This window comes from Liolophura sinensis, chromosome 13 (assembly GCF_032854445.1).
Source record: "Liolophura sinensis isolate JHLJ2023 chromosome 13, CUHK_Ljap_v2, whole genome shotgun sequence".
Classification (NCBI taxonomy): Eukaryota; Metazoa; Mollusca; class Polyplacophora; order Chitonida; family Chitonidae; genus Liolophura; species Liolophura sinensis.
Genome location: NC_088307.1, coordinates 1,082,867 through 1,099,292, shown reverse-complemented (window position 1 = coordinate 1,099,292; position 16,426 = coordinate 1,082,867). Strand labels below are relative to the sequence as shown.

Genomic DNA, 16,426 nt, shown 5'->3' with positions numbered 1-16,426 from the left:
ACTGTATGGCCTACATGTACATGTATGAGGACATTCAACTATCCACAGGATGATATCAATGTGTCCACAGCCACCCAAACACTGTATGGCCTACATATACATGTATGAGGACATTCAACTATCCACATGATAACACCAATTTATCCACAGCCTCCCATACACTGTATCGCCTACATATACATGTATGAGGACATTCAACTATCCACAGGATGACACCAATGTGTCCACAGCCTACCAAACACTGAATGGCCTACATATATATGTATGAGGACATTCAACTATCCACAGGATGACACCAATGTGTCCACAGTCACCCAAACATAGTAGGGCCTACATGTACAGGTATGAGGACATTCAACTATCCACAGGATGACACCAATGTGTCCACAGCCATCCAAACACTGTATCGCCTACATGTACATGTATGAGGACATTCAACTATCCATAGGATGACACCAATGTGTCCACAGCCTCCCAAACACTGTATGGCCTACATGTACATGTATGAGGACATTCAACTATCCACAGGATGACACCAATGTGTCCACAGTCACCCAAACATAGTAGGGCCTACATGTACAGGTATGAGGACATTCAACTATCCACAGGATGACACCAATGTGTCCACAGCCTCCCAAACACTGTATGGCCTACATGTACATGAATAAGGACATTCAACTATCCACAGGATGATATCAATGTGTCCACAGCCATCCAAACACTGTATGGCCTACATGTACATGTATGAGGACATTCAACTATCCACAGGATGACACCAATGTGTCCACAGCGTCCCAAACACTGTATCGCCTACATGTACATGTATGAGGACATTCAACTATCCACAGGATGACACCAATGTGTCCACAGCCATCCAAACACGGTATGGCCTACATGTACAGGTATGAGGACATTCAACTATCCACAGGATGACACCAATGTGTCCACAGCCATCCAAACACTGTATGGCCTACATGTACAGGTATGAGGACATTCAACTATCCACAGGATGATACCAATATGTGCACAGCCACCCAAACACTGTATGGCCTACATGTACAGGTATGAGGACATTCAACTATCCACAGGATGACACCAATGTGTCCACAGTCACCCAAACACTGTATGGCCTACATGTACAGGTATGAGGACATTCAACTATCCACAGGATGACACCAATGTGTTCAAATATTCAAATAATGTTAAGTTTTCAGAAGTGACTTTGAAGACCATTTGCCTTTCCCGCATATATTGTGCACGTTTGCCAAACATTGATGGTCTACTTCAGGAAAGTGCCGTTTCCTCCACCCACAAAATTTTCCACCAGCCCCGCTGATCCTTGTGTAGGTCAAATAGCGTTTACAGCATGAGTAGAGTGTAATGCTGTGGTAGCTCCAGAGTACATACTTGTACATGTATACTCTCATGTTAACCACACCTAGCTGAAATGTATGTACACGTATGTAGGTTTGGGGTTTTTAGTTGTACTTATCAATTTTTCAGTCATATGATCACAAGGAGTCATTAGGTATGTGTACAAATATGTATACTGTGTCTTCTTTGTGTTAACTCTCAAGACATCTATGGATTCTATTGACTAAGTAGACCATGTAATTCAAGGGCAGGTAATTCCCTTAGTGCTTGGATCGGACAGAGTGAGTGAGTGCTTGGGGTTTAATGTTGTGCTCAACAATTTTTCAGCCATATGACGACGACAGACAGACAGGGGTTTTGAGGGCATTTTGAGCAGGTTAGGAAGCCATGTGGTGAGGGATATGTAACTGGCTGAGTGAGGTGGCCACATGTCTTTGTCACAGTTTGTAACTTGTGTTGTGAGTGAATGTTTATGTGAGTACAGGACTACTGAGCTGTGAGTGATGGAGTCATCTTACTCATTTTAATACTTGTGGCAGGGCGAGTCCATGCCACCAAAGTGCTGCTGCCATTGAAGTATCACCAGAAGACACCTTAGACACTGACACCTCACCCAATCAAACTGCACTGATACCGGACCAAGCAGTCCTGTTTTCTTGTATTAATGGAACTTGTCAGCAACAAGTACCACTTTTAAAGTCTTAATTTGGTGTGACCCGACCTGGGTTTAATCCAAGGTCTCCCGACTTGGAGGCAGATTCTCTAACCATTTGGCCACCAAAGCAGGCGACTGAAGTCAAATATTCTTATTTTAGCTCTTAAATACTGAGTCACAAAAAAGGAAAGCAGGCTACCTGTCTCAGCAGTTTGTCCCACAACACATGCTCTGGGTCCTTTACCCTTTGAAGTAGCTGTACAAATCTGCAAAAGGAAGGAGAAAAAATGAACAAAATTCACATCCACAGCCTTATACCAACTTACTGCAGAAAAAGATTATTATTTACTTTGTTTTCTGATTGTTTTTTTATGTTGTATTCAACACAGTATTTCATTGATACAACGGTATCGAAAGCACTAAAATATCCCTTTACAAATTTGAAGAAATGAATATTGAGTCTCAGCCTGGGCATATGCACATTGAACATATAACAGTGAAACATGAATTAGAAGTATATGAAGACCATACTGAAAGACAAAAGAAAATCCACAGAAACGTGCCATGGAGCAAGATTATCCACTTCCTTATCAATGTAATTCTTCATGTATGCAAAAATTACAAGGCCATGTCCTTACTACAAACAAATACAGGATATGTGACAGGACAGATGGATATCCATAATGCCGACCAAAAAGGCAACATTATTAAACATGAAGCATACATGTATTTATCCATTTATGTTACATGTATATATCCATTTATGTTACATGTATATATCCATTTATGTTACATGTATATATCCATTTATGTTACATGTATATATCCATTTATGTTACATGTGTATATCCATTTATGTTACATGTGTATATCCACTCATGCTAGCAGTATTTTTATAACCCACTAAAATGCATTTGGAGCGTTTGTGTGGTGGCCATTTCTGGCGATCTTGTGACTAGTGAGGTCACTTTAGTTCTTTTTCACTAAACACACAAAATTGGCTAGATTTCTGTGATCAAACAAATCGACCAGTAGCAGTGGCAATTTCGTGGACCATCTCACCATCTATTTCAACCACAGACAATGCAGCTGTAAAGGAAGTGATGCCCAGTGTGTCCCACAGCACAACCACTATCCAATTTGATGATTTGGAAGCATTTTACTTCTTTCCACAAAAAACCGTTAACATGAAATCATTGTGTTTGCCAGGAAAATGTGTCTTTCCCCTGATATATTCTTCATTTTTATGTTTCTCTAGCAAATTTTGTGCTGGCAGTCCACATGTAACTTTTGAACATGCTGCACAAACATGACAAAACTGGTTTATAAACAATGTGAATGCTATAGGGGGTCCTCCATGGCCTCGTCATCAGCTTGCTATCATGGCACAATAGACCTGTTAGGGTGATAATGAACATGTACCTCAATCTCATATGATGTCGCAGCTTGCAGGCCAGTGATGATGGACATCATTTCATGTGTGTGTTCTACCAGAGTCTGCCCTACAACAAGGCAAAACAATCCTCATAGTTAAACACATCAATCAGCATTGTTTACAACGTTCTAACAGAGTCTGACCTACAACAAAGCAAAACAATCCTCATAGTTAAACACATCAATCAGCATTGTTTACGTTCTATCAGAGTCTGACCTACAACACAGCAAAACAATCCTCATAGTTAAACACATCAATCAGCATTGTTTATGTTCTATCAGAGTCTGACCTACAACACAGCAAAACAATCCTCATAGTTAAACACATCAATCAGCATTGTTTACAACATTCTACCAGAGTCTGACCTACAACATGCATGCAGCAAAACAATCCTTATACTAACACACATCAGTCAGCATTGTTTACGTTCTACCAGAGTCTGACCTACAACACAGCAAAACAATCCTCATAGTTAAACACATCAATCAGCATTGTTTACAATGTTCTACCAGAGTCTGACCTACAACAAAGCAAAACAATCCTCATAGTTAAACACATCAATCAGCATTGTTTACAATGTTCTACCAGAGTCTGACCTACAACATGCATGCAGCAAAACAATCCTTATACTAACACACATCAATCAACATTGTATACAAAGTTCTATCAGACTACAGTCGCTCCACCCAAAACAGCAGATCAGCATTGTTGCAAGGTTCCACTAGAGTCTAACCTACTACACAGCAAAACAACCCTTATAGCTAAGCACATCAATTAGCATTGTTTACAAGGTTCCACTAGAGTCTGACCTACTACACAGCAAAACAAGGTTACACCAAAGTCTGACCTAGATACAACAAAGCAAAAGAATCCTCATAGCTAAACACAACAATAAGCATTGTACAGAAGGTTCTACCATAGTCTGACTTACAAAACAACAAAACAATCCTTACAGTTAAACACATCAATCAGGATTGTTTACAAGGTTCCACCAAAGCCTGACCTAGATACAACACACAAAAAAACCTTTATAGCTAAACACAACAATAAGCATTGTACAGAAGGTTCTTCCACAATCTGACTTACAAAACAGCAAAACAATCCTTACAGTTAAACACATCAATCAGGACTGTTTACAAGGTTCCACCAGAATCTGACCTACTACACAGCGAAACAATCCTTACAGCTAGCTAAACACAACAATCAGCATTGTATACAAGGTTTTACAAGAGTCTGACCTACAACACAGCAAAACAATCCTTATAGCTAAACACATCAATCAGGACTGTTTACAAGGTTCTACCAAAATCTGACCTACTACACAGCAAAACAATCCTTACAGCTAGCTAAACACATCAGTCAGAATCGCTTGCAAGGCTCTATCAGAGTCTGACCCCTTGCTGTAACCAAGGCCCTATGGATAGAGAGAGACCAGCTCCCCTAGACAGAAATAGACAGAATAATTGTCAAAAAACAGTGTACGAAAAGTCATGGCCTCATGTCCAAACGAGAGGGCACTTTTTATTGAGATGTCAGTGTTTATGATGTTTAAGTTCACACATGTGCATGTGTGGTAACCTTAGGTTCACAATGCTAACTACTGCACCTGGACATTGGTTTCCTTCACCCATAAAGCTGGCCATCACCATGAAGGTTATATACAAGTACATGTATATCTGCCTATGGCCAGTGATGACAGACTCTGACTCCAGCATATATCATGCACATGTACATATATATCTGCCTATGGCCAGTGATGACAGACTCTGACTTTAGCATATATCATGCACATGTACATATATATCTGCCTATGTCCAGTGATGACAGACTCTGACTTTAGCATATATCATGCACATGTACATATATATCTGCCTATGGCCAGTGATGACAGACTCTGACTTTAGCATATATCATGCACATGTACATATATATCTGTCTATGGCCAGTGATGATGGACTCTGACTTTAGCATATATCATGCACGTGTACATATATATCTGCCTATGCCCAGTGATGATGGACTCAGCATATATCATGCACATGTACATATATATCTGCCTATGCCCAGTGATGACAGACTCTGACTTTAGCATATATCATGCACATGTACATATATATCTGCCTATGTCCAGTGATGACAGACTCTGACTTTAGCATATATCATGCACATGTACATATATATCTGCCTATGCCCAGTGATGACAGACTCTGACTTTAGCATATATCATGCACATGTACATATATATCTGCCTATGCCCAGTGATGACAGACTCTGACTTTAGCATATATCATGCACATGTACATATATATCTGCCTATGCCCAGTGATGACAGACTCTGACTTTAGCATATATCATGCACATGTACATATATATCTGCCTATGCCCAGTGATGACAGACTCTGACTTTAGCATATATCATGCACATGTACATATATATCTGCCTATGCCCAGTGATGACAGACTCTGACTTTAGCATATATCATGCACATGTACATATATATCTGCCTATGCCCAGTGATGACAGACTCTGACTTTAGCATATATCATGCACATGTACATATATATCTGCCTATGCCCAGTCATGACAGACTCTGACTTTAGCATATATCATGCACATGTACACATATATCTGCCTATGCCCAGTGATGACAGACTCTGACTTTAGCATATATCATGCACATGTACATATATATCTGCCTATGCCCAGTGATGACAGACTCAGCATATATCATGTACATGAGCTATCTGGATGTTACCATTACTTTTAATCATGTATTGATGATATCTTTACAGTAACTTACCATTATACACATAGTAGCCTTTAAGGATCCCATTGGCTTGTTCAGGTGGATCCCACGCTACCTTCAGCTGAGTTGCTGTACATCCCAATATGCGGGGATTAGATGGGGCGCCCGGAACTTCAACATAAAAAACAAAACTTCATTACTTATATACATGTATTACAACGATCGCTCTGTTTACAGGGAGATAACACGTAACAATTTGTTGAGAATGAGTACTTAGTTCACTGAAGAAGTGACGAAACTGATGAAAATAAAATACAAAAATGCCCTGCATGACTATAATGGGGGGGGGGGGGTAATGGGAAGCGGGGTGCTCAGGGGTGATGCTAAGTGGGGTAATGGTGACAGGATCATGGGGAAAGCTGGGGGAAAAGCTGAAGAAAGCTGAGGGGATAGTGGGGAGGAAGCTCTGATGGTGGGTAGGAAACTGGGATGGTGAGAGGAAGGTGGAGAGGAAGGTGGGTAGGAAGCTGGGGGCAATCGGGAGGAAGTTGGGATTGTGAGTAGGAAGCTGGGATAGTTGGGAGGAAGCTGGGATAGTTGGGAGGAAGATGGAATTAGTGGGTAAGAAGCTAGGATGGTGGGCAGGATAGTGTGTAAGAAGCTAGGATGGTGGGCAGGATAGTGGGTAAGAAGCTAGGATGGTGGGCAGGATGGTGGGTAGGGAGCTGGGATGGTGGGTAAGAAGTTAGGGATGGTGGGGAGGAAGCTGGGATGGTGGGCAGCAAGCTGGAATGGTGGACAGGATGGTGGGGAGTAAGATGGGTAGGAAGCTGGGATGATCAGGAGGAAGTGGGGATGGTGGGTAGGAAGCAGGGATAGTGGGGAGGAAGCTGGGATGGTGGGTAAGAAGCTAGGATGGTGGGCAGGATGGTGGGTAGGGAGCTGGATGGTGGGTAAGAAGCTGGGATGATGGGTAGGAAGCTGTGGTGATGGGTAGGAAGCTGTGATGATAAGTAGGAAGCTGGGATGATGGGTAAGAAGCTGTGGTGATGGGTAGGAAGCTGTGGTGATGGGTAGGAAGCTGTGATAATGGGGAGGAAGCGGGGATGGTGGGTAGGAAGGTGGGATGATGGGTAGGATGCTGGGATGGTGGTGGGGAAGCTGGGATGGTGGGGAGGAAGGTGGGTAGGAAGCTGGGACGATCAGGAGGAAGCTGGGATGGTGGGGAGGAAGGTGGGTAAGAAGGTGGGACGATAAGGAGGAAGCTGGGATGGTGCAGAGGAAGTTGGGATAATGGGGAGGGGCACTGACCTGTTTCCTCTGTAGTTACTGTGACACTGTCAGAAAAAGGACTGACATCCCCTTCAGTGTAGGCTCTAAGCTTATACCGGTACTCTGTTAGGGGCTTCAGTTCCTCAAAACTACAACACGTCTCTGTGCCTGTGTACACACTGGAAGAGCCTGTCAATGAGACAACACACTTCTGATGTCAACACACTACATGCTTGTCCCCCTCAGAGTACGTACTCAGCTGGTATTTGTGCCTGTGTACAAACTGGAAGAGCCTGTCAATGAGACAACACACTTCTGATGTCTACACACTACATGCTTGTCCCGCTCAGGGTATGTACTCAGCTGTTATCTGTGCCTGTGTACACATCTGAAGAGCCGGTCAATGAGGCAACACACTTCTGATGTCTACACACTACATACTTGTCCCCCTCAGGGTACATACTCAGCTGTTATCTGTGCCTGTGTACACACTGGAAAAGCCTGTAGAAGCCTGTCAATGAGACAACACACTTCTGATGTTTACACACCACATGCCTATCCCCCTCAGGGTATGCACTCAGCTTGTTTCAGTACTCTGTCAGTGATGACTAGTAAATGTCTAATTCTGCTCCATGCTGCAATGGCGCTTGTAAGTTCCCACCATTTAAACATCTACATGATCATTTAAAACAAAACTCCAACTGAGGTAAACTGGTTTATACCAGTGACATTTGGCAACTGTCACACTGTGTTCACTGGTTTAATTTTACTCTCCATGCTGTAGTATTCTGCACTGTAGCTATGTGTGTAAATTTAGCTTCTATTATGGCATTACTATACATGTACATATCTTCACAGGTACACTGGCAAAGAACAACTCCGCAAGGAATAAAAAACAAAACAGGCAAGAGCCAGACAAGGCAAGTCAAGCTTGGATTTGAACTCGCCACCGTATAATTCTTTATAGGACATGTCAGTGGAGATAAGGCAGGCAGCGAAATTTGGCGCGAACGAAACCGTCGGTCGCGCAACGGTTACGTGCGGTTCAATTTGGCTAACCGGAAAATCGGTTAGGCCAACTGTCCAACGAGAACGTCCTTAGAGTCAGTGTGCATTAGGTAACTACAGATATACTGGACTGAACAGCTTTCATAATCACAACGCGGCCAGTATGGCAACGCGTCTAAAAATAGAAACATCGATTTCAGCCACAGCCAGCTGCCTGTGCTGGTCACATGGAAATGTAATCATTCATATATGCTTTACAGGCTTTGAGATAATACTCAAATTATTTATTTTGACTTATCTTTTCACGATCACGCAAGTAAATAAAACAAGGTTACCTTTTCATGTACATGTAGTTTAACTGCTACTCCAGCCCATATTAGTCGAGTCTACCGTACAGATTGATGGAACCCTTACGGGACCTCACCGGCTGCGTTCTAATTTAGAGCACAGGCCTGTGACGCATAGGCCTGTGACGTCAAGGTCTCTCCTGGCCCTGTAGCGAGTATATATATATATATATATATATATATATATATATATATATTACTGTGGTAAGACTCACACCACGTGCGTTGGAAACTGCGTTAATTATCAGTAATCAGGGATACCAAACTCGCTCCCCAATACCGTAATGACACTTACTGGAAGTACTTAATGTTGGACTGGGCATATTGCAAACATATAAGCCTGTATAACGGAATTTCACGTAAAAATGTGCCACAGGAGTCAAGTACCAACCAGGCAACACACAACGTTGAAACACCGTGTGAGTGTAAAATTTCTCTTTCTTTTGTTCACCAACCTTACGGTATGAGCTGCTAGATATAGAAAAGAAAAACAAACATAACATTGAGCTGAATACTTCTATTAATGATCCAGAATGATGCCTGAAACATAAACCACGTAAACAATTAGCGTAACTGATCGGGTTGATAAACATACGTGGCGTAACCGAATGATCGGTTAGGCGAGGCGGAAAAGACGTAACCGATTTCTGGGTTTCGCCGGCAGGCCAAATTTCGCTGCCTGTAAGGCAAGTACCCGACAAGCATACACACTCAAGGTTTCTTCTGAACATAACCATACCTTCAAAGAGCTCATAGAAGACTTCCAGTCCACTCTTTGTTTGCACTTCATCCCACTCCGCTACTACCACATTGGAACCTTTCACTGTAGGGAAAAATGGACACTAAAAAGTGTATTCATTCAATACATCTATATCTGATTTGACGTAGTAAAGTATTGATTTTCCCTTTTAGCAATAGTTTATGGAAGGTAAACATGAAATCTGGTTTTATTTAAAGTTTAAAATAAATACTAAAAATACAGAAAGGAACATCCATATCAATCACAGCATTAGAATGTTTTCACCTGCTGTGAAAACTTTCTCTCTAAGCCTGTTTATCTACATGACAGAACAATTCCATGTTTATGATATATGTTTTAACGCTCACACGTCTTTACTTATTTTACATTATTCAAGAATCCTAGGGTCACTTTCATGAAGTTCGCTTAGCTAAGTAAGTCCTTAACTACCATGGCAACGTATGTTGTAGAGATATAAATTTATTTATTTATTTGACTGATGTTTTACGCCGTACTCAAGAATATTTCACTTATATGACGGCGACCAGCATTATGGTGGGAAGAAACCGGGCAGAGCCAGGGGGGAAACCCACGTCCATCCGCAAATTGCTGGCTGACCTAGAGATATAAAAAGCACTTAGCTAAGGGCAACTTAACACTAATTAAGCTTCATGAAACTGGCCCAGGACTTATTAACATGCACTTGATTTAAGCAAAATTAAGACAAGTTTTAAACGTTAACATGCACTGTATCTGTGTATTTACAAGTACCTCTAGAAAGGTTAATTAAAATCCATCTGCCCCTGCAGCCTTACTACAGTACTGGTATATACATATATGTCCAGTATTCCTCATGACAGCCTACCCTGTACTCTTGGAGATTGGAGTATACAGGGCCAGTATTTCTTATGACAGCCTACCTTGTACTCTTCAAGCTCTGGGTATACAGGCATAGTATTTTTCATGACACCCTACCCTGTACTCTTAGAGCTCTGAGTATACAGGACCAGTATTTCTCATGACAGCCTACCCTGTACTCTTCAAGCTCTGGGTATACAGGCATAGTATTTCTCATGACACCCTACCCTGTACTCTTAGAGCTCTGGGTTTAAAGGACCAGTATTTCTCATGACAGCCTACCCTGTACTCTTGGAGCTCTGGGTATACAGGACCAGTATTTCTCATGACAGCCTACCCTGTACTCTTGGAGCTCTGGGTATACAGGACCAGTATTTCTCATGACGGCCTACCCTGTACTCTATGAGCTCTGGGTATACAGGACCAGTATTTCACATGACAGCCTTATCCTGTATTTTTAGAGATTTGAGCATAGAGGTCCAGTATTTCTCATGACGGCCTTACCCTGTAATCTTGGAAATCTGGACATACAGGATTAGTACTTCTCATGATGGCCCTACACTGCACTCTTGGAGCTCTGGGTATACAAGTCCAGTATTTCTCCTACCTTGTAATCTTGGTGCTCTGGGTTTCTCCAGCTTTTTCAGAATCTCCAATGTGACTAGAACCTCTTCTCTGAGATCAGAATTTACCTCTCTGTTGTTCTCTATGGCCTGCAATGTAAAATTTTACCTCAGAATATTACTTCAATCTGTCTGTTTGCTTAGACTCTGGTATCACTTTGCATTGTGCTATACTGGACATAGCACCATTCAGTTGGACTTCCACACGACAGCAAAAGTGTCCCAGATGACATATTTGTAGTGATGCCTCAGTGATGACATATTTGTAGTGATACCTCAGTGAAGACATATTTGTAGTGATGCCTCAGTGATGGCATATTTGTAGTGATACCTCAGTGATGACATATTTGTAGTGATGCCTCAGTGATGACATATTTGTAGTGATGCCTCAGTGATGATATATTTATAGTGATACCTCAGTGATGACATATTTGTAGTGATGCCTCAGTGAAGACATATTTGTAGTGATGCCTCAGTGATGGCATATTTGTAGTGATACCTCAGTGAAGACATATTTGTAGTGATACCTCAGTGATGACATATTTGTAGTGATGCCTCAGTGATGACATATTTGTAGTGATGCCTCAGTGATGATATATTTATAGTGATACCTCAGTGATGATATATTTATAGTGATACCTCAGTGATGACATATTTGTAGTGATACCTCAGTGAAGACATATTTGTAGTGATGCCTCAGTGATGGCATATTTGTAGTGATACCTCAGTGAAGACATATTTGTAGTGATACCTCAGTGATGACATATTTGTAGTGATGCCTCAGTGATGACATATTTGTAGTGATGCCTCAGTGATGATATATTTATAGTGATACCTCAGTGATGATATATTTATAGTGATACCTCAGTGATGACATATTTGTAGTGATGCCTCAGTGATGACATATTTGTAGTGATGCCTCACTTGGCCATTGTTTGTGCAGTTTACCTTTTGTTCACGGGCATTATCTTCCACCAATAGGCTGCGTATGTTTGTTTGTGAGTCATGTGTTGAAGGCCATTATCCTCACCAAAAGAATGTGCGTATGTTTGTTTGTGAGTCAAGTGTTGAAAGCCATTATCTTCCACCAATAGGCTGTGCATATGTTTGTTTGTGAGTCATGTGTTGAAGGCCATTATCCTCACCAAAAGAATGTGCGTATGTTTGTTTGTGAGTCAAGTGTTGAAAGCCATTATCTTCCACCAATAGGCTGTGCATATGTTTGTTTGTGAGTCATGTGTTGAAGGCCATTATCTTCCACCAAAAGAATGTGCGTATGTTTGTTTGTGAGTCACATGTTGAAAGCCATTATCTTCCACCAAAATGCTGAGTGTATGTTTGTTTGTGAGTCACGTCAGTGGTTTACCATCAGATACATATGTATAACAACTCAATCTGCTGACAACCAAACGTCTGATCCACTAGCTTGTAAAAGAAACATTTGCTAACTTTGTCCGTCTGAGGATGAATATGCCTGTGAAATTAGAATCACTGTAAGTCTGAGGATCAAGATGTCTGTGAATGCAGATCACATGACAATTAGTGTCACTGCAATGCCAAAGTACATATGCAGATACCAGGCTGAGGCAGTACTTAGAAACTTCATGTTTGTCCTTAGAACACTTCAATTTGACATTCTGAAAGTATATGTACATACTCACCTTCAAAGCCGAAATGACATTGGGACAGGTTCTCAGTTTTAAACAACCCTTAGGCTGACATGCCAAGGTCCGCAATGTCCTACAATAAATAGCAAAGACTATAACAAATACATTTACATGCCTACATCATCGAAGGAGCACACTTTAACCTGTGATTCGCTTCTTAGGATTTCCTTGGGTTTGCCTGGTATTTTTTGTCTGTAGTTTGCTTGTGGTGTGCTTTTGTTTTACTTGTGGCGTGTATGTGGTTTGCTTGTGGCCTGCCTGTGGTTTACTTGTGGTGTGCCTGTGTATTACTTGTGGGGTGCACATTTTTTGACTGTGGCGTGCCCGTGGTTCACCTTTGGTCTGCATGTGGTTTGTTTGTGCCTTGCATGTGGTTTACTTGTGGTGTGCCAGTGTTTTACTTGTGGAGTGCATGTGGCCTGCCTGTGGTTTACTTGTGATGCGCCTGAAGAATGCTTGTGGGGTGCATGTGTTTTACTTGTGGCCTGACTGTGGTTTGATTGTGGCCTGCATGTGATTTGATTGTGGCCTACCTGTGGTTTGCTTGTAGTCTCCATCTGGTTTGATTGTGGCCTGCATGTGGTTTGATTGTGGCCAGCCTGTGGTTTACTTGTGATATGCCTGTAGAATGCTTGTGGCCTGTGTGTGGCTTGCTTGTGGCATGGCTGAGGGTTGCCTGTGGTTTGCTTGTGGTTTGCCTGTGATTTGCTTATGGTTTGCTTGTGACTTCGTTGTGATTTGTTTTGTATGGTTTACTTGTGTTTGTGTTTTTCCTATGATTTACCTGTGGTATGCTTGTGTCGTGCCTGTGGTTTGCTTCTTATCATTAACTGGTGGTTTGTCTGTGGTTTGTCTGTGGATTGATTCCACCTTCCCTGTGGTTTGTTTGTTATTTGCATGTGAAATTGTCAGCTGCTTGTAGATTGTCATGGTTATAGTCATTCCACTTTCAGCCCTGTAATGAAACATGAACCACTGTTGAGCTTGTGGCAAGCCGCACACCTTTAATTTGAGCAGGTGATACATGTACCTACAGTACTTACATGGCAGCAAACCAGCCAGTTTCGCTGTCCTCTGCCGTAAGCCTCTCTGTCAGCTGCTGAAGGACATGATCCACATAACAGTTGGCCAGAAGTCTGCTATGCCCCTCCATGGAAGTGGCCAAACAGCTGAGAGCAAAACAGGCATTTTTACTGACCCCAGTGTCCTGACTACACAGCATCTTAGCCAGAGAGGATATCTGAAAACAACATAATGTAGGAAGTGCTCATTTACTGGATAAAGGGGAACTGACAAGAAGAAAACAAATACCATCACATTTAATGGCAAGGCACATTTATCAGACAAACCTCACTACCTTTTCTAACAGCAAAGTGGACGATCCATGCAAACCTCTAAATACTCTAAACATACATGTACCAGACCTACACGTATAATGTATTACCTCCACACATTCCACAAGGTGCACATGCCAGACAAACCTCCACACATTTGTCACCATATATAGGTGCACATGCCAGACAAACCTCAACACATTTGGCACCATATATAGGTGCACATGCCAGACAAACCTCCACACATTTGGCACCATATATAGGTGCACATGCCAGACAAACCTCAACACATTTGTCACCATACATAAGTGCACATGCCAGACAAACCTCAACACATTTGGCACCATGTATATGTGAAGATGAACTTCAACAGACCTCCACACACTCAGCAAGCTATGAGTACCAGAAAAGTCTCCGCACAATTAGCACATTATGTGAACCAGGCAGACTTCCACACACTCAGCAAGCTAAGAGTACCAGAAAAGTCTCCGCACAATTAGCACATTATGTGAACCAGACAGACTTCCACACACTCAGCAAGCTATGAATACCAGAAAAGTCTCCGCACAATTAGCACATTATGTGAACCAGACAGACTTCCACACACTCAGCAAGCTATGAGTACCAGAAAAGTCTCCGCACAATTAGACACGTATACAACAAACCTCATATCAAACTGCATTCATACTACTTTCTCTGGCTCTAGTGGAGCTAGGAGGTGCATCTTGCCCATAACTCACAGTACATTTCCAACTACATTTTACTACTTTCTCTGACTCTTGTGGAACTAAGAGGTGTATCCTGCCCATAATTCACAGTACATTTCCAACTACATTTTACTACTTTCTCTGACTCTAGTGGAACTAAGAGGTGTATCCTGCCCATAATTCACAGTACATTTCCAACTACATTTTACTACCTTCTCTGACTCTTGTGGAACTAAGAGGTGTAGCCTGCCCATAATTCACAGTACATTTCCAACTACATTTTACTACTCTCTCTGACTCTTGTGGAACTAAGAGGTGTATCCTGCCCATAATTCACAGTACATTTCCAACTGCATTTTACTACTTTCTCTGACTCTAGCGGAACTAAGAGGTGTATCCTGCCCATAATTCACAGTACATTTCCAACTGCATTTTACTACATTCTCTGACTCTTGTGGAACTAAGAGGTATATCCTGCCCATAATTCACAGTACATTTCCAACTACATTTTACTACTTTCTCTAACTCTAGTGGAACTAAGAGGTGTATCCTGCCCATAATTCACAGTACATTTCCAACTGCATTTTACTACTTTCTCTGACTGTGGCAGAGCTAAAGGATGCATCCAATCACACTTCACAACACATATGCATTTTTACCATTTTTTCGGACTCTGGAAGAGCTAGAAGACGCATCCTGCCCACACTTGTGTCACAGAGCCGGCCTACAGCAAAAGCTGCATTCATCCCACGTCCTGAAACAAAGAGCATGGAGAACCGTTGTACTGCAAACCGTCCAAACTCCTTGGTGCAAATACGATCTCTTTTCTTCCCTGCAACTGGCTTTTTTGAATAACTACATGTATACAGACACAAACTCTAACTGATGTTTACTTATATTGGTAACTATTATTATTCAATAAAGATACATGGAAGGTTGTTTGCTACAGCCGTGTCGATCATGTCAATTTACTGTTACATCCACCTCAAGAGACTGGAGCCAGGTCTCTACCTGTCTACACCTACACATCACTGCCAGTTCACTCCCGCACATGCCTGCTTCATCTACCACGAGAGACTGGAGCTAGATCTCCACCTGTCTACACCTACACATCACTGCCAGTTCACTCCCGCACGTGCCTGCTTCATCTACCACGAGAGACTGGACCTAGGTCTCCACCTGTCTACACCTACACATCACTGTTGCCTGTCTACCCCCACATGTAACTGTCAGTTAACTCCCACACGTGCCTGTTTCATCTACCCCAAGAGACTGGACCTAGGTCTCCACCTGTCTACACCTACACATCACTGTTGCCTGTCTACCCCGACATGTCACTGTCAGTTAACTCCCACACATGCGTACTTCATCTACCCCGAGAGACTGGAGTTAGGTCTCCACATGTCTACACCTACACATCACTGTTGCCTGTCTACCCCCACATGTCACTGTCAGTTAACTCCCACATGTGCCTACTTCATCAACCCCGAGAGACTGGAGATAGGTCTCCACCTGTCTACACCTACACATCACTGTTGCCTGTCTACCCCCACATGTCACTGTCAGTTAACTCCCACACATGCCTACTTCATCTACCCCGAGAGACTGGAGCTAGGTCTCCGCTTGTCTACACCTACGCATCATTGTTGCCTGTCTACCC

The 16,426-nt window shown here is 42.3% G+C and overlaps 1 protein-coding gene across 1 annotated transcript in view; it reads right to left on the bottom strand.

Annotated features, from left to right (window-relative positions):
• The window catches only part of LOC135480207 (uncharacterized), a 54,724-nt gene that overhangs the window by 26,981 nt on the left and 11,317 nt on the right, over positions 1–16,426 (bottom strand). Inside the window, 9 exon segments of the mRNA XM_064759979.1 lie at positions 2,229–2,295; positions 3,452–3,531; positions 6,266–6,382; positions 7,523–7,672; positions 9,578–9,661; positions 11,043–11,148; positions 12,720–12,798; positions 13,769–13,965; positions 15,426–15,520. Of these exon segments, the coding sequence (XP_064616049.1) occupies positions 2,229–2,295; positions 3,452–3,531; positions 6,266–6,382; positions 7,523–7,672; positions 9,578–9,661; positions 11,043–11,148; positions 12,720–12,798; positions 13,769–13,965; positions 15,426–15,520 (975 nt within the window).